This window comes from Aedes albopictus, chromosome 2 (assembly GCF_035046485.1).
Source record: "Aedes albopictus strain Foshan chromosome 2, AalbF5, whole genome shotgun sequence".
NCBI classification, from domain to species: Eukaryota; Metazoa; Arthropoda; class Insecta; order Diptera; family Culicidae; genus Aedes; species Aedes albopictus.
In genome coordinates, this window is record NC_085137.1 from 254,004,587 (window position 1) to 254,025,067 (window position 20,481).

General features: G+C 40.3%; 1 protein-coding gene and 1 long non-coding RNA gene across 2 annotated transcripts in view; one reads left to right on the forward strand and one right to left on the reverse strand.

Annotated features, from left to right (window-relative positions):
* The window catches only part of LOC109427899 (tudor domain-containing protein 5), an 82,187-nt gene extending 66,482 nt beyond the window's left edge, over positions 1–15,705 (forward strand). Inside the window, exon 5 of the mRNA XM_062851570.1 lies at positions 15,369–15,705. Within this exon, the coding sequence (XP_062707554.1) occupies positions 15,369–15,413 (45 nt within the window). The 3' untranslated portion in view covers positions 15,414–15,705. The remainder of the gene's footprint in view (positions 1–15,368) is intronic.
* LOC134288016 (uncharacterized) overlaps positions 1–20,481 on the reverse strand; it is a 286,653-nt gene that overhangs the window by 131,021 nt on the left and 135,151 nt on the right. The window lies entirely within an intron of this gene.

A 20,481-nucleotide genomic window follows, 5' to 3' on the forward strand; every position in this document is an offset into this window, starting at 1 on the left:
ATCAACATGGTTTGCAATGTAAAATTAGTTTTTTTTTCTCTTTTTACCGACACATTAAAATCGCTAACGCCATCATGCATCGTAACGGCGGCGCATTCAACGGACATGGCAACTATTCTAATTTGTTCGGGGGACTTCTGATGCAGCTAAGAACAATCGTTGCATCCCACACCAGGCGTTCTCAATCGTTATGGGTTATGAAAATCAAATCAGGTTGAGCTAGGGAATTATTAATAATAAATAATAGAACTGTTAGCTTTTATTGGAAACAGTAAGAATTACCGTATTATACATAACTATTATGCATAATAGCAAGATCATGAAACTGAAAATTTGCAGAGGAATTCAGAAAAAGAAAGAAACAGTTTATTGGAGAAAAGTAAAGAAAAAGGTTAAACAATGTGATGAATAAGAGAAAGATATTAGGAAAATACACAAGACTTGGCAAATAAATACAGAAAACAAAAATTCAAAAACTAAGCGCAGGAGCATAACATATTTAGTGAGAATATGAGTTGTTGAAAACGTCTGGTCTCTACAACAAAGGATGAGGCTTAGTTCTTTGAACAGTGAGCTAATGCAACCATCAGCCGTGGCAGGTTCCTCTCGAGGCGTTCTATTCCGCCCGGCACACCAGAGACGGACCTAGACGAAACACAATGCGGAGGCCTCCTACGGTTATATAAATATAATTCTGCGGGCCAGAAGAAAGCCTGTCGCATCCACTTTTCTCTGCTGTGCATAAAATACTTCGTTTTGTCCGATGTTATCGGCTTTCGCTGTAAATTTTCACCTCAGGAAGGACTTTTCCCAGGGCATTTGGGAAAACGTTACATTCTCGATTTAAATTTAGTGACAATAAAATTACCCGTCGAAATAATACATCGCACAGCACCGGCAAGTGCTCCCCGGCAGCTCATGATGGTTGAGCGATAGTTGATGGGAAAGCGGTAAGAATTTATTCGTCTCCGCCCAGCGCAACCCAGCCCAAAGAGGCCAATCCATCCGGCGACGACCCCGTCACGCGCTCGTCGCCGTTGGTCACAAAGTTACAGTTGCGTGTACAGAGGGGAAACCCGAGTTGAATCTGAAGTCAAAGCCAAAATAATGTGACGCTAAATTTTTCGTCATATTTGAGTAATAGGTTAAGTGATGTTTTGTCAATTTAAATTATTATTTGAGTACTGAAGTGTTTACAGCTGTCGGCCAAACGAATGTCGTTTGGCCGAACGCCGTTTGGCCGAATTATTATCGAAGGAATTCAGAAGAGAGTACAAACTCCGGGTAACATTCTAGCTGCCAATGTGATCATCAGAAGTATTTCCTTCTTTTAATCATAGGCTATTCTTTCTAGTTTTACCATTGAGGGAATCAATTTGCTTTGAAACTTTTATTTTTCGTCAGACATTTTACCTTCTTTGAATCATAGGCTGTTCTTGCGAGTCAAATTGATGTGGAGAACAGTGACATGCCACTTGGAGAACATCATTTAGTTTTCGGCCAAACGGCATTCGGCCAAATGGCGTTCGACCAAATGGCGTACGGCCAAACGGCATTCGGCCAAATGACCCGGAACCAGTTTTGCTCATTATGTTTCCTAAATGGTTCTATTACCGGTTTGAAAGTTATAACTATTTATCTAAAGAACAATTTTTTTTTTAAAGTTATAAATGACCATACTGTAGTCTGGGGGGAATTTGATCACTTTTCATCTAAACTTTTTCATAAAATCAGGAACAATGCACATAATTCCAAACAAATATCTTTAAATATTTGTTTGAAATGTTTAACATATACATACCTCTGCACTATGGAGTGGCTCCTTGCGGCCGTTCGCGTTAATTTTAAAACAACTTTGCAGTGCTGCCATTTGGGAATGATTGCAGGAACAAACTTTATTTTCAAACATTTCCTGTCTTACTATTTTAAAAACAAATCCCAATCATTAAAATTTGGTTTTACTCCTCATTCGTAAGCGGTAGAACATTCCCTGAAAGATCTTTTGAAGCTTCCGCACAAATTGCTATAGTTTCCATTAAGATCGCTTATCAAATTGTTTTCTTCAAATAAAATTAAGCTCGATAAAATTGTATCCGTAATTGTCTATATGCATATCTATTATACAACCATTTTTTTTAACTTATAACATAGATTTTTGAACCGGAAAGTTGAATTCAAACACAAAATTCGATATTTTTGAAAACCCGATTTTCCAATAGTCGAAAACAAGCTCCAAAATGTATATCACAGCATACAGAAAACCGCAATTAAATTTCACTATAAGTAAAATAAACGCTCCAGCTTTATAAAGTGTAGATTGAATAGTTTGTATCCTCGTTAAAATATGTTCAAAAACTCGAATGTCTGTGGGCACGTCTTATCAAGAAATAGAAAAAGTGTTTTTTTTTCAGTTTTCTCAATATTTGGAAGTGCCCGTACGCACAGGCAAAAAATATTCCTATAAAAAATTTCAATCGTGGATCTGAGGAAACATGTTTTTGAATACACTACCCGTCATAAGTATAGACTCACAAAAAGTATTGCAACAATATTGCATCACCCTGACTCACCTCGATATCTCTAAAACCAGAACACCTACAGATATGCCGTCTTCAGATAAGTTGTTGCTTTTGGGCTCCTGAATAACTTTGCTGAAGAGAGTATGTTTGTAAGTTCTCGAGTTTTGGAGATATCGAGTTGAGTCAGGGTGATGCAATATTGTTGCAATACTTTTTGTGAGTCTATACTTATGACGGATAGTGATTATCATGTCAAAAAATTCGAAAAAAATTTTTGGATTTGTGTATTTGACAAAAACGTAAAAAAGTAGTTTGTGCAGGAGTTAAGAAAGTTGTTTTTTTTTTCTTTTTAAACATTCTGCATACAACAACCCGTTTTTCAAGTATGAAATCTTCGCAGGTATCAATGAAAATACTTTGAACAAAAATATAAAAATAGTTGTTTGTTAAGAAAATGATTGTGTTCTCGCTATACAAAATTGTGCCCATCCTTTCTGGGACACTAGGAAAGGTAAAAACTAGCAGAACAAAACAAAGACGGAACAAAATATTCAAAAATAATTACACAACTGATTTACGATTTCAGTTCTGTCACAGACTAACAGACGTAACACTGGCGAAATTTCTATCGACTTCGTTTTCAACGATCATTTTAAATCTCAATACAGTCCCGATTCGTTCGTTGGCGGCTCGTTAGATGGGCTATCTTGATGGTTGAATGTTCACTGGTTGAGGCAAAACCCAACTAAAACGCACTGTCAATGTCAAAATCGACGTATTGCGTAATCGCGTCAGTTGCGTGTGTCTACAGCATCTAGATCGGCTGTCAGTTGCCCCAACAAACGAACACGATTCGCTAATCGGTCGCAGTCGTGACCCAACCAGCGAATCAGGACTGTAGATGTGGCCTTCCCAACCAGAAGCGCGCATCGTTTTTCTTTGCATTTGACGTTTACTATAGCACTTTTTGTTGATTTTGTTCTACAACACGTTAGTTCGTGAAACATTTCCACCGGGTAATGATAGTATGAACTGCACGACGGATTTTCATGAAAATGGTTCTTGGTGTTACGTCTGTTGTATCTGGTTCTGATACAGAATTATAGCATCCTCAGTGGAACGATGTGGTCAACCTCACCTCCTGTTGTGATCAACCTCACTCCGCTAGTCAACTTCCCTCCAGATTACGGTAATCCACCTGATTGATTTAATTGTAGTGTGCACGGTGGTCTTACTCGCGCATAGCTATCAAGGGAAGTCACGGTCGCCATGTAATGTAAGTTGCAATATCAAGTAGCACTTGAACATGAGTTTTTGTAGCCCTGTAACAAGTGTCAGTGTAACGTCCAGTATTGATGAGATTTTTCGCGTTTAGTATTCGTTAAATATTGTTAAAAAAAGAAAACGTTTGTAGTTAGGTTAAGTGTAACGTCCCAAAAATCCCACGAACGCAGCCATCACTGCACAGACCTATACAAGGACGACGGTAGTTCTGCTAGCCACCACCAGGCTGCACAGGACTGCACGAATGGGCGGCCATGGGGGTGGCGAAATGGGCGGCCATGGGATGCGAACTGGGTGGCCATCATGAGGAGGATACACAACGGGTCAATGGCCAAAGGTTCGGGGTCAACGAGCTCCATTACAACAGATCATTAGCCTGGTGATCTGCATACAGAAGAGTTGCAATTTTTTAAAGTAGAAAGACATCCGGAGAAATTTAAGAAAGTGTAGAAGTTAAGAGTTGGAGTATAAGAAAGACGTTGTGAAGGATTAGGAGAAAAGGAAGTGTGGAGGAGAAACTGGACATCCAGGTAAATTTCTGTGAAACCCCGAACCCAGATCGCCCGTCCGTATAGTGCTTAATCCGCCATTATGTGTCTCCCAAGGGCCCATATAGCCGAGGCGGTAAACGCACGGGTATTCAGCATGACCATGCTGAGGGTGACGGGTTCGATTCCCGGTCGGTCCAGGATCTTTTCGTAAAGGAAATTTCCTTGACTTCCTTGGGCATAGAGTATCTTCGTGCCTGCCACACGATATACACATGCAAAATGGTCATTGGCAGAGGAAGCTCTCAGTTAATAACTGTGGAAGTGCTCATAGAACACTAAGCTGAGAAGCAGGCTTTGTCCCAGTGAGGACGTTACGCCAAGAAGAGGAGAGAGGAGGTGTCTCCCATTGTGCCCACAGGACCTCGCGGTTTTTTATTTTAAAACCGAACTTTGTGGTATCGTTAGGAGCCACACCGCAGCGTAGACCCTACCTGCTGATTAGTAGTGTGTCCGCATCAACCCTGTACCCGATACGACAATCAAGTGCGTCAACGAAACCCAGGCTTTTTCCAGTGACTCTACGGATCACTGAAGCCTCGAGTCCGTCAACACACTCGAGGGGCGCACGGGACAGGAGGAAGGTCCGAGAAAGGCTGCAGCCAACGGAAGAGAGAGGAAAGGAGAAGAATCCAGGAAGGAGAGAAGGAGCCAGTGGACAGGCGAAAGGAGCGGAGCGAAGGCGGTGCAGTGCGCGGGGCCCCGAAGAAAAGTGTAGAAAGTCTGCGAATAAGGTAGAAGTAGAAAAGTAAGGAAGTGGGAGGCGTCGTCCGGTGTTGAGGGCGGACGCCAGAAAGCTAGGAAGGGAGAAGCTAGGAGGAAGAAAGAAAGTAGGACGTCAGGAAGTGAATAAAAGTGTACACGAGACCATCAATATAGGGAGTTTTGCTTTACCGAATCTACAAGTGTTTTCATTTCGCGGAGTGTCACAAGCGTCTTGCCGACCCTGAGGCTTGAAGACGGGGGTTTCATCCTTGCTGGGAGTAACACGGCTCTTGCTCAGTTACAGCCCATAGGGTACTGCAAGCACGTGATCTAGCCTCACTTTCTTTGACAGTTCCGTGAGCTGTTTACAAGGTGTTAGAATTTGGATCGAGCGACGAAAAAATAAATTCACGTTTTCCATCCCAAAATCACTGCGATATGAGAATAAATATTTCTAGAAAAATAATAGAAAGTCAAATGTCAAATGATTGATCGATTTTCATACTTTACAGGAAAAATATAGAAACGGATCCAAAACTACTTTTAGTAATCATTACGGCGTGTGCCAATGATAGAAACCCTGTACCAGTCATGGACACATTTGTTAATTTGGGTTCCACTTCGCACTATTTACATGCATTCCTTATGGGATTAGCCATAACTGGTACACTATGGCGAAATAGGGTGCAAGGAAGCCGAAAAATTAAGAAAATTGATTTATTTTTATCATAATTTGAGAAAAATGTGAAGTTTGAATGATTGCAACCTTCTTTTGTGAACGTGATCTGTTGTTCACATTTTCTTTATTATTGGTTTGCATCATTAGGGGCTGTTTATAAACCACGTAGACCAAATTTTGGCCATCTCATATTCTACTTAACTAGTACAACATCAATCTTCTAAATCCCGTTTTACTGAGATTCTATTGAAACACATTTTCGCCGGATCTCCGTTAAATGACGTTAAAGTATAGCCTAGGATATGCCGAAAAACTTTGTCGAAGAGCGCAAATTTATCAGAGGTTTTTGATAAAAGTTATTCGTAACAGTTGTGATTTCATTATTGATGTTATTCCTTTACATGTTAAATGATAAGCACCATCGGACAAACTGTACGTTATAGCTAGTACTCACAGAGTACTTCAGCTGATGAGAATACAATGATGAACACCTCAGATTCTCTCTCTAACACCCATACAAACCAACAGTTTCATTAGTGAGCCATACTCAAACCCGGTGTAACCAACTAGTGCCAAAACCCAAGAACCCCCTTTTTCAAAAAACAGCTGATTGAAAAAACATATTCAACCGTTTCAGACATTCGGGCGAAGACAGACGTAAGTCCAGAAAGCTATGAAACAAAAATGAAAGTGATATGACCGACCAATCTATCTCCCATTTAGCGGAGCCCGTTGCGAGCATCCTTTTAGCTATCAACTTCTTATATACTAGGGTTACTCACTAAACAGATTAAATTGCTGCGAAAGCCATGATTTTCTGCTTATTTGAAATGTTTCATGACTTTGCGAATGAAATAATCAAAGATTGCCTTGGTGATCGCGAAGTTTAATCAGTTTAATCAGTTAACGCTGTTAAGTGAATCCCCCTACTGTTAAAATAAAGACAATTTAGCTTGTCGTCTTAATATCGAGTAAGTTTGTAATTCATAAAAAAAAAACAAAATTTTGTAATCGATTAAAATAAATTTTAGGCCCTGAAGAAGGCCCCATCCCGGGTCGAAACGTAGGCGAAGATAACAAAGTAGTCGACACAAAAATCATGACTGAGAAGCCGAAACCCACGTGATACCAAATTCCAGTCGAACTCCTTATCGTTATTATTTTAGAGGTTGTAGGAATTCCTGAGAATATATTTATTTTCTATTAAATTGAGAAGCATTTAACGAATATAGGGGGATTAGGGGCATAATGGACACCCTAAGCAAATCAATACGTTAGGCCTATATAACAGAGAAAAACTTAACATATTATCAGTTGGCTTACAACTTTAACTTGTTTCCAACGTATTTCAATCATTTACAGCATGTAAAATGTCTTTATTATGAAGAAATAATTAATTGTAAACCGTGTGTTTTTTAGGGCAGCCAGGAAAGGTACGGGGCGAAATGGACACCCATCGGGGCATAATGGACACCCCTGCATATTTTATGCTAATTCTTTGATTACATAGACCAGTTAAGTAATTTGCCTACGGAGATCAATACCATAGGTATAATATAGACGAGTTTACATAAAATCAAAGTTAATTAAATAAACTTTAGAATAAAATAATCAGATTGATTTTTCCAAACTCTCTTAAACGCCTAACAGTATGCAATGGACGTACATCCATTCGTAATTGCCACTGTTCATTTCGCCCCGAATCGACTACAACATTAAAATTGCTGTTTTGAGTAAATTCTGATCAAAAATAAAATATTTCATCCATTGCTAAATCTGCGTATATATGTAGATAAGGTAAGAATTTACTTGTTTTTATGGTGGACACACTTAAACACTCGTAATACCTTATTTGCTGCTCCTTCAAAATTATAAGAATTTCACCATATGAAAAACATATTTCAATTCCAATGATATTTTGGTTATTTTGGAGGAATATAAATGGAACTTAGGCAAAATAGAACAATTACTTGTTCATTTACACTTATGCATTAAAAATTTACCATAAAAGTCAACGGTTTTGGCAAAAACAGGGGTGTCCATTTCGCCCCGGGTTTCCATTATGCCCCTAATCCCCCTACTACGACACTATCAAACTGAGCTACAACGCTTCAATCACATGATCAAAAGCAGCTCCCATTGTGTTTCCATTCCCCACTCGGGAAGACAACGGCCGTCGCAAGAATTTCGCGTACGCTTCGGTGATATATTCCGCTGGGTTGGGTGGACATAAGATTCTACTTTTCCTACTTGTGCCGTATCGGCGCGCATCATGCAAGCTCGACGAGTGGCAGACATCAGACAATATGTTTTATTATATTTAATTTTTTGTCGTCACGTCTATTATTACATCGACGGGCGGTTCGGATTCGGTCCTGCCTGCCTGCCTGGCTGCCTGCAAGTCGCCTGATGGCTTGAGTGAGGCGATGGTGTTTATAAGCAGCTCGTAACCACATACCATCAAATCGACCAAGCGTCCGTTGAAATATGTAAATTAACGTCCTCAAATCCCGAGCTGCTTACTTCCTCAATCTGCAACAGTTTCGATATGGGAAGAGGTCAGTATACGATTGATGTCGGAAAATGAAGCGTCACATACTTGTTCGTGAAGTCGGAAAGTTTCCTTATTTTCGTATTCTGTGTATTTACCATGGTAACGAGTTTCTACATTTCAATTGAGAAGCAGGAGTTTTTTTGCCTGGTTTCTTTCTAAAACGGTCTTAGAGATTTAAGCTAAAATGACAAGTCCCTGATGTCTTTCCACTCATTTCTGGAGCTCGATTTGAATAGGTCGTATGTGTTTTTGTCGATATAAAATTCGATCAGATTATTTTAGTTATTGTAGTAATATGGAAGATATTTTTGAAACTTTTAATGATGGAACGGAAAGCCTATTTTGTGAGGATTCTGCTGTATGTATCAACTTTGTTCAATTTCAACGGTTTTCGCTTCAATAAGCGAATCCAACTGAACGAATTTTTAATCGACAGAAGCACATACGACCTATTCAAATCGAGCTCCAGATTTGTTATAAAATGCAATTAAAACTTTCATTCATATTAGTGCAGTGTTTCCAAATCACTTTAAGATGTAATATGGCGTAATTACATACATTTATTTGCACAACATCACAACTACCCAACTAACAATCGCCAGCCGCAAACAAGCATACATGCTGAATTATTGCTTTATAAAAGTAATTATAGCTGAACTAAAATTATGCTGTACACATTACTGTACAAATGCAGTTTCAATTGAAAAAGTAGCCAATGTTCAACTTTTCGTATTGGTATTAACAATGATAATTTAAAACACTTTTCAAGCGTTGAATAAGATTTTTATTCGACTTGCAGTAATTCCTTTACAACATAGTTTAACAAGACTTTTTTCTGCTTCTTGTTAAGTTCATGTAAAAATTAGCACATGTATCTGTATAATGTGTTTTTCACAAGTCAAATAAGCGCTTTCGTTTCATCATACTTCGGCTCAGAGTAAATGATGAAAAACACGTGGTTTTTACTGAACAACAACTGAATTAATCTGTAGTTCAGTCGTTAACCATAATGTTGTGCTTGTGCTAATTCACCACTGCTGAATAGGAGTCGAAGTCTGATCATTATTAAACCACGGGATTTGATTTGAGCGCTTCAATTCATCATCTCTAGGATGGTGCAGATAGGAAGGCATACGGCTGGCAATCGACGGGTCTCGAGTTCGAATCTGGATTTAGGTAAATTTATGTGCTTTAAGTTCCAATCATAAACTCTCGTGGAAATTGAAAAAATTTCCATTTTTTCTTTAATTTTTAATCATTTTTGCTAAAACTGAATAACAGCCTCACTATATAGTTGTAAAATGATTTAACAACAAACAGTTCAGTTAGCACACAACACTATGCTTTATAGTTTCTCCAAATTTGTGTGAACAAAACCCGAAAAAGGTCGTGCCTGAAAATTATCCAAATATTATTCAGCATCATGCTGAATGAATTCGTCGTAAAGGTACTTGTAAAATAAGTGATTGCTAGTTCGGTAGTCAGTTTTGTACCTTTTAATTCCGCCCTATTTTGCTAATTATTTGACAGATACGCGTATTGCGAGTATTATTGGAATCGACTGGCTAAGAAAGTTGTCGGGAAAATCAGTGCCGAAGTTGAAACCGTCCAAGTGTCGTTTGCGAGCCTTCAACGGCACGTCGATCGAAGTTCTGGGGAAAATTGAAGTGTCTTGCCAGCATAAGGGTCGTCGGTACACGATGGTCTTTCAAGTAGTAAACATGAATCATCCGCCGTTACTATCAGTAGCAGTCTGTACCACCCTGGGACTGGTAAAATTTTGCAACACCGTTTGTCGTGACTCAGCTACGCTCCAGGTGCTGGATAAATACCGTGAAGAAGCCAGGAACATCGTACGCAGGTATCAGGATGTGTTCGAAGGATACGGGAAAATGGAGGGCCCCGTCACGTTGGAGATTGACCAAGAAGTGAAGCCAATAATTCAGACACCCCGTCGTATTCCGATTGCCTTCAGAGAGGATTTCCGGCGCAAGATAAATCAGCTGGCCCAAGACAGTATCATTCAAAAGGAATCTCAACACACCGAATGGGTGAGTAATTTGGTATTAGTCAAGAAAAACACTCCCGGGTTGGATTCACTTCGCGTGTGTCTCGATCCTATTCCTTTGAATAAAGCCCTCAAGCGCCCAAATCTCGAATTTACCACGTTGGATGAAATCTTACCAGAACTTGGTAAGGCCAGGGTCTTTTCGACGGTTGACGCCAAAAAGGGATTTTGGCAAGTCGAATTAGATGAAGCCAGTAGTAAGCTCACTACTTTCTGGACTCCGTTTGGGCGGTACCGTTGGCTCAGATTGCCTTTCGGTATCTCATCAACGCCAGAAATATTCCAGGCGAAATTGCAAGAAGCTCTTCAGGGCCTGGAGGGCATTGAATGTTTGGCGGACGATATTTTGATAATCGGTTCAGGGAATACCTTCGAAGAAGCCCTGGCATGTCATAACCAACGACTGGAAAATTTGTTTCTACGTCTTCGAAGCAATGGAGTAAAGCTCAATATTGCAAAGCTTAATTTGTGTCAAACTTCCGTCAATTTTTTTGGGCACGTACTTTCTTCTGAAGGGCTGAAGCCGGATGGAAGAAAAATCGAAGCTATTCAGAATTACCCCGTGCCAACGTCGTCGAAAGAGGTTCACCGATTCGTTGTTATGGCCAATTATCTTGCGCGATACATTCCAAATTTAAGCCAGGTTTTTTTTACGCGGTTTTCATTTACGAGGTTTTTTTTACGCGGATTTTTGAATTAACGCGGTTTTTTTTACGCGGATTTTTGAATTAACGCGGTTTATTTTTACGCGGATTTTTGAATTAACGCGGTTTTCATTTACATTTTACGTGGATTTTTAATTTTAGGTTGGAAGTTTTTCAAGCATTATTATAGAGTATTTAATACATATTTCTGTAGTTTTGGTGCTTAACAGCATTAAAAAGGTAGAATATGATGCAGAGTAATTTTCTGGATATCCAAGGACATCCAAACTGTTCTTGAGTTTAGATCCTAAAGTCTACGTCTGTAACGGTAACTTCTTGCATTATACAAAGCAACGATTTGTAATCTATTACATATGCCCAGTAAATCTTTTGAAAGTTCAATAGACAGTTTCAGATCAGTCGGGATATCCTAGGTCATCCAAACTGTTCTGGAGTTTAGATCCCATATTCTACGGGTGCAGCGGTAGCTTCTTGCATTATACAAATCAACGATTTGTAATCTATTATGCCCAGTAAGTCTTTTGAAAGTTCAATGGACAGTTTTAGATCAGTCAGGATAATTCATTCATAATCATAATCATAATCATAATCATTCATAATACAAAGCTACGACTTGTAATCTTTCATGACTGACTGAACATCTCAAAGTTTAATAGACAGTATCAGATCTGTTGAGATGTCTAAGGACATCCAAACCGTTCTTGAGATTACATGAACTTTTTTCATTGTACAAATCTACGATTTGTAATATATTATGTCCATAGATTACACAGCGTAACAAAACTTTTTGTCTGTCTCAAGAGCAAACTTATGTGTCTCCGAAGGATTTTGGGCCGCTGAATCCGAATCCGGGCTCAGATTTGCTCTAACACGTCACAATTTTGAGCTAAACCTCAATTTATAGGGCAAAATATGCGATTTTGGGCTTTTTTGACTGCAAGCCATTAAGCAAGGAAATATTTTTTTTAAACAATCAAAAGGTTAATTGGTCAATTAACATCTAAATTAACGACTCATGCAAAATATTTCGTTTTACCAAATCGAATTTGATAGTTTTAAGCGATTTATGTTAGGTACGATATTTCCCATACAAGTCACCCCCCAAAAGTTGCATGCAAGTTTTCATATTAACATAAAATGCTTAAATCTTTCAAATTTGATTAGGTAAAACGAAATATTTTGCATGAGTCGTTAATTTAGATGTTAATTGACCAATTAACCTTTTGATTGCTTAAAAAAATATTTCCTTGCTTAATGGTTTGCAGTCAAAAAAGCCCAAAATCGCATATTTTGCCCTATAAATTGAGGTATAGCTCAAAATTGTGACGTGTTAGAGCAAATCTGAGCCCGGATTCGGATACAGCGGCCCAAAATCCTTCGGAGACACATGAGTTTGCTCTTGAGACAAAAAAATGTTGCGCTGTGTTATTATTATATCTATTATTGTATCTATCTATCAGATAATTATGTCTATTATGTCCATTTCTGGCTGTTCAATTGGTTGATTTGAAATACTTTAAAACTATTTTGGAATAATTATTGATTTAATTCCTGTCTAATTATGTATAGTTACTATTTTTAGCTTGAGAAACTACTGTCATAGCCATAGACTTTGAAAACTGAGTTCCAGAACACTTAGGATTACCTGGAATATCCCAAAATTTTCTAAGAATGCTTTGTGACCTTTAACTATCAACCCTATAGCGATCGCGCTGTTATATTTTGAACAACACGTTGAAATAATCTCGCTTTTCGTGTTCAGCCTTAGCGTGGTGTTGACGGTGGTGGGCAACCGCGCGAGTTATGGAAGATTAAGTGAACATGATTTACTGTACTTACATCTGTACTTCGACACTTATGCGACAACTGTGAGATGGAGTCTTAACAACGAACCGGTTTAAACCAGTGTTGCAAAACTTCATCTCATTCATTTGCACACTAACCAACAAATCTTTTTTGTCATTTTTCCTTCTATTCATGTTAAAAACGATTTCATTCATTCAGAGCACCTATCAAATGAGAAGCGAATCCTTGTCAATTGAATACATTGTCACTCGAATGAGTAGCTGGGCACGAAACACGAGAAAACCCTGCAAAATTCCGCCAGACTGAAAAAATATCGATTGTCGGGTCAAAGTCGGGTCAATTTTTATCGAATGTTGGGCCACTGTTGGACCAACATCGAACAAGTATTGAGTCCATGTTGGGTTTTGTGGTCAAAATAAAAATAGGTGAATGATAGGTTGATGTCGGGTTTGACGTCATCAATGATGGTAAAAGCTTTAAACCTTTAAACTATAGCTTGGCTTGACAGGCCAAAATCTTAAAATGTTGTCTTAAAATAATTCGTTGAGTTCATTTTTTAATATAAAATCGAGAAGGAAATTATTGAGTTAAAAGTTATAAAACATGGTTTTCATTTACGCGGATTTTTGAATTAACTCGGTTTATTTTTACGCGGATTTTTGAATTAACGCTGTTTATTTTTACGCGGTTTTTTTTACGCGGTATGTATCCCCCGCGTAAAAAAAAAACCTGACTGTAAACTTGTAGCTCTGCGAAAGCTTATTCCCGAGAATGCTCCTTGGCAATGGACAGCTGTGGAAAATGGAGAGTTCGAATCCGTCAGACAAGCTATTTCGGAGCACACCGCTTTGCAATATTATAACCGAACAGATCCACTGGTCCTAGAATGCGATGCTAGTTGCCATGGGTTGGGTGTAGCCGTTTACCAACAAAAAGGTATCGTTGGTTACGCTTCTAGAACGCTAACGAAAACAGAGGTGGGTTATGCCCAAATAGAAAAGGAACTGTTAGCTATCGTGTTTGCTTGCACTCGATTTGATCAATTGATCGTCGGTAATTCAAAGGTCATTGTCAAAACCGATCACAAGCCTCTGCTGAACATTTTTGAGAAACCTCTGCTCACTGCACCCAAGCGCCTGCAACATATGTTGTTGGCCTTGCAGCGGTACAATTTGACTCTGCAGTATGTCAAAGGCAAAGACAACGTGGTAGCCGATGCCATTTCAAGAGCACCTAGCGATAAGCACGGCGAGGAGAGGTCGACAAAGCAGCATGTGTACAGGATTCTGGTCGGTGTTGAAGAAGTGCAATTGCAAAACTGCCTTAAAGTGTCCAGCGAACGGATTTCTGAGATCATACGTCATACTGCAAGGGACGACGGTCTGCAGCGTGTAATGGAGTACATTCGCAGAGGATGGCCAAAATCGATTGATGGATTACCTGCTCATGCAAAAATGTATTTTAAATACAGACATGAATTGGCAACTCAAGACGGGTTGGTATTCCGAAACGAAAAGATAGCCATTCCTTTTATACTGTGGCGTTCCATGATCGATAGGGTGCACACCGCACATTCGGGCATTGAAGGAACATTGAAATTGGCACGTTCGAATATTTTTTGGCCTGGTATGTCAAATCACATCAAGCATGCCATACTGCAGTGTGATACTTGCGCCAAATTTGCTGCTTCCCAACGCAAACCGCCTATGCAAACACATCCGGTGCCCGTGCATCCATTTCAGTTCATTTCGATGGACGTTTTGTCGGTTCCTTATAAAGGAAGGACAAGGAATTTTCTCGTAACGGTAGATCATTATTCCGATTTCTTTGAACTGGATTTACTACCGGATCTTACGATGCACACGATGGTGGATGTTTGCAAACGGAACTTTTCACGGCACGGGAAACCACAACGGATGTTGTCCGATAATGGAAGCAATTTCGTGAACAGCGAGATGGCACGGTTCGCCAAGGAATGGGACATTGAACATGTTACTTCTTCGCCTTACCATCAACAAGCGAACGGGAAGGCGGAATCCGCTGTAAAAATAGCAAAAAACTTGATCAAGAAAGCGGAAGATTCTAAGCAGGATTTATGGCAAATGTTGCTGAATTGGAGAAATACTCCGAATAAGCTTGGATCCAGTCCGGTATCCAGGTTGTTCTCCCGCAACACAAGGTGTGAGGTTCCAATGTCAGCTGTGAACCTTATGCCGTGTACCGTTCCGAATGTACCTGAAGCTATACACACCAATAAACGAAAAATCAAGTATCAGTATCAGTACGATAAGTTTACTCGCCAGCTTCCTTCTCTTGAAGTCGGTGATCCTGTATTCGTCCAACTGAATCCGGATGTCACTAAAACGTGGGTGCCTGCAGAAATTAGAAACAAACTCAGCGAGCGCTCATATTTGGTAGAAAGGTCCACGTCAAACCGAGGACTGTTGTGGACCCTACGTCTTCCACTGCAAGATCTAATTCTTCAGACAAGCCAGCAACAGATGTTTTTCAACAACTATCGTCTTCATTACCATTCGCAGAAACATCAGAATTCGAAGACCCTCCGCGGAACAGGTCCGTGGTAGAAACGTCGGAGAATGTCGATACAAGCTTTGGAGACGCAGACATCGACGTTCCTTCATCGAGACGAAAAGCTTGTAGATCACCTGTCATCGAACGGACTCCGCGACCCAAGAGAGAAGTTAAAATTCCTACTAAGTTTAAAGATTATGTAATGTGATAGTTAATTTTCTTTTGTTTGGAAAAAAGGGAAGATGTTGTTATGTCGATTACATTTGTAAAGCCTTTTGACTACCTGTAAACGAACACCGTTATTGGACCCCTTGAATAAAATCAGTTTAATGATTGTTAGCGTAACAGACCAAGTGTGTTTTATTTCTGAGTACCGAAACAAAGACCCTCAAGAAAAACCCCCGAAAACATCAACAAAATACCCGACGCGGATCTGAAGAACGCCATCCTGCAGCTCACAAATCTCATCGCGCGGCAGCAGCACCAGATTGAAGCGCAGCAGCAGCAAATCGAAAATCTGGGAATCCGTGGCCACCCCGGCTCCGGCAGCGAGAAGATCTTTGGCAAGCGGCATTCAAGATTTCCAGTACGATCCGGACGGCGGAGTTTTCTTCGATGGCTGGTACGCGAGGTACGAGGACGTCATCACGAAGGACGGCCAATCCCTGGACGACGCCGCCCATGTGAGGTTGCTTCTACGCAAGCTAAGCACACCTTTGCACGAAAAGTACGTGAATACCATTCTACCCAACCACCCCCGGGACTTCACCCTGGACGAGACCGTCACGAAGCTGAAGAAACTATTCGGTCGGCAGAAATCGGTCTTTCATTCCCGTTACCAATGCCTTCAGTACGCAAAAAGTGACGCGGATGACTTCACCTCGTATGCTGCCATGGTGAACAAACACTGTGATGCGTTTCAACTCTCCAAGCTCACTCCGGATCAATTCAAGGCGCTCCGTTTCGTCTGTGGACTCCAATCGTCACGGGATGCGGACATCCGAACAAGATTGATCTCGAAGCTGGAAGCCGACGAAACCGCAGTCAATGAACAAGGAGAAGCGGCCAGCAAGGTCACCCTGGAGAACCTCGTGGAAGAATGCCATCGCGTGGCCAACCTCAAACAGGACACACTGATGGTGGAGAACAAGGAAGCACGCAACGTCAACATTGTCTCCCGCAAGCCGAAGAATCCTGTGAAAAAAACCGAAAATACCCAAAACGCCCTGCTGGAAGTGTGGTGACCAGCACTACGTACGTGAGTGTCCATTCGCTTCGCACACCTGTTCCAGATGCAAGCAGCAAGGACACAAGGAGGGGTACTGTTCAAGCAACAAGCCTACGCCCTCGAAGCCATTCAAGCAGACGAAATCCAGAGAGAACGTGAAGACGAGGAGTATCCACACCGTTCGGAACGTCGGAAGCAAGCGGAAGTTCATCCCGGTCGAGCTCAACGGTACAACCATTGCCTTAATACTAAGACATAAATGTCAGGAACAAATTCAGTTCGATTTCTGACGCCAGTTTTTCCCCCATGTTTCCCCCAGTAAAATCGCCCAATACTGGTTTTCTTAAAGCGACGCTTTCAATGTCAGTTGGCTCCGCCCGTTTTCATCAGAGCAAGACTGAGTTCGCCAATTTAGTGACCATAGTGGCAACAATCAATACGAAACTGGCGAATTTTTTGTGACGCCAGTCGTTCCCCCAGTAAATTCGCCCAATACTGTTGATTTGGACGCAACGCTTTTAATGTCGGTTGAGTGACCATGACAACGAGAAAAAAAAGTTTGTTTATTTACTCATTACGTTCCGAGGGAGGAAAAAAACCAACGCCAAACGAGAGAAATGGAGAAAGGTCACTGCTGTTGCACACTCTTTGTCCTTTGCGATGACCCACACGGCTGCTCCTTCACTACCGTGCGGCCGGAATCTCCTCGCCGGGCCAGCTCGCGATCGGTAGGTTTGGGACCGTACTCGGTCAATGGGTACCAGCGAGCCTAACCCGGTGCGATTCAGGTCTATCGGTCGATGACCAACACTGGCAACGGAGATGGATGGGAGAGCTTGTACACTCGATCGGTCGCAGTTATCGGTACCTGACCGCCACGGGTGACTTGGGCTGATGGGATGATTGCTCACCGTTTCCTCCAACGTGATAATATCCCGAGTTTTGCGACGTGGTTATCGGTCCCTGATCGAATACTCTGAATTAAGATAAATGGTGTTTGAGAATCTGAAGTTGTAGTCCGATCATTCATTAGGCCCACTTCCTGATGGTGTCCGGGGCTCTGCAGGGCCTCAGAGGGTCTGAATTCTATAAGGATACCTTATGAAAATTGACTGGGCAAGTTATGACTAATTTTTATAACATAAATTTATAAAAAAATGCCAAACTGTGCAGATAACTTATCCAAATGATCCGTGCAAAAAGATTGTACAACTATACAGACTGGAATCGAACCATAAACATCGAGATCACTGAGCTCTTGTTCAACCCACACGGTTATCAACGCTTGAAGATATGGTGTTGCTAAATATGTATAAAAACCAATCTGTCAGTTGACACTGCATCATTGGGCAATCTTTCTCGTTGTCATGGCCACTAAATTGGCGAACTCAGTCTTGCTTTGATGAAAACGGGCGTAGCCAACTGACATTGAAAGCCTCGCTTCAAGAAACCCAGTATTGGGCGATTTTACTGGGGGAAACATGGGGGAAAACTGGCGTCAGAAATCGAACTGAATTTGTTCCTGACATTTATGTCTTAGTATTAAGTCTATGATAGTGGTTTCTGCTTTTAGTAGTGTTGCGTGTACGTACACGCTGCATTACACGAACACCACTTGAGTTACTGGTTGAAAATAGTAAACAAAGATCAGCTGTTCCCAGCAAAATCAAATGGGCATATTTTCAACCAGTAGATTTGCATTAGTGTACGTGACACCGCGCTGCGAAACCACTATGGGCCGATTTCTTCACCCAGGCTTAAATTTTAAACCAGGCTTAGCAACATTTTAAGCCGGGCTTAACTTTTTTTCGATTTCTTCACCTCGGCTTAACCACTAAACCCGGTTTAATAAAGCTACGGTTTACGTTAAGTGTGGCTTATTTTAAGCGGTGCTCTGAGGTGGCTTAGCAGCGCTAAGCCAGGCATTAGCCGCAATTTGCAGAGTTTGGGTTTCTTCACCTGCTTCATAATAGTTATTTATGTGACGAGTTGCAAAAAGTTGATTTTTTCAGCACGAGTCGTACATTTATCCAACGAGGCTTGCCGAGTTGGATAAATACGAAGAGTGCTGAAAAAATCGAGTTTTGCAACGAGTTCCATACAAAATTTTATGCAATGATTTTTTCATAATGCAACTCATTTGAGTTGCATGATGTTCATAATGCAACTGAAATGAGTTGCATTATGAACATTATACAACTATTTTCTATTATGCAACTCATTTCAGTTGCATTATGAACCGGTACAGAAAAGTTGGTCATTATGATACTGAAATGAGTAGTATAAAATAGAAATTATGACACTGAATTGCATAAATCAATTTTTGAAACAGCAGAAAATATTGTTAAGGTTGAAGGATTCGTCATTGATATTATCGTCATCATTGAAATTTCAAAAGCAGTTTTATCGTGCACAACACAAATATTCGTTATGAAAATGTATTCACTACATTCCATTTTCCATTTGGAACGTGGTGAATACATTTTCATAACGAACATTTGTATTTTGAACAAGAAAACTGCTTTTTAAATTTCAATGATTACGATGATATCAATGACGAATCCTTTAACCTTAATGAAACATGTACATTTAGGAACGATAAAATTGTAAAACGGTTTGGAACGATAAAATTGTAAACGTTCGGATGGAGACGATGATAAAGAAAATGATAACCTATAGCCGGCGGGTCGCCAATATAAAATATTCACATCAAAATGCCTGAAACATTTCCATATCATTCATCTTACTTTGGAAGGATTTGAGGCCAACTTTGAGTTCAATAGGTTTCTAAAAACCTCCCGTTACGAAGAGAACAAAACTGCTGAAAATACGACGAAAGTGGATTTTAAGGGCGGACGGGACGATCGAGAAAATATCCGCCATTACTCAGTTGTTACTAAGATGGTAATCTCAGATGCCACTTCATATTTTGCAACAAAAACCTATCATTGTGTATGCTCACTTGCAGCGCATATGGGTAATTCTCGCTGAGACCGGCCCACTATTTACACCTTGTCTTCAAAAATGTTTAAGATGCCGATTTTCTGAAAGCCCTCGCTAAAAAAGTAAGAAAAATGCATTTGGTTACTCAAATTGATGGACCCCCAGTTAGTTTGAGCCACAACAATTTTTGTAGACCCCTCGATTTTGGTCAAATGGTGGCTCATTTAAACCGTTATAACTCGAAAGTTTCTCCAAAAACCACCTCAAAACGAATTGTTGTTGAAAAGAGGAAAGATAGAGCTACTACTTACAATAATAAAAAGTTGGGTCGGCCATATTGATTTTGGCCGCCATCTTGGATTTTTATACCAAAACATTTTTTCCACCTTGAGGGCAACCACCGATTTTCATATTTTTTGCATCAATTGAAAGCTGAGGCATTTATACATAACATATCAAAAAATTAGAGATGTCTTTTTTTCCTATCAAAAGTTATCTGCAGTTTTGTAAATTAAGCCTCGTTTTCTTCATACATTTCCATGCACACCGGCAACGACATGCAACAGCATCCGAGTTTACGCCTGCATGTATACACAAAGGCGCGTGCCGCAAAATTTGGCCAAATCGGAGGTTCGTTTCCGTTTTTGACTGTTTCTCAATGATGCGGGCATTGTTTTCATAACTTTTATAGTGTTTTGAAAAGCTTAAACCTTCAGCTTTCCATTAGTGGAGTCAGAATTTAAATTCGTGTCCGTAGACACTGCGAAATATCGTTGCATTTATGTAAACGGCCGGCACCGGGCCCAGTGCGCATAAGTGGCATGATTTACAAAACGGCAGATAACTTTTGAAAGAAGAAAAAGACATCTCTATTTTTTTCATATGTTATGTATGAATGTCTCAGCTTTCAATTGATGCAAAAATTTTGAAAATCGGTGGTTGCCCTCAAG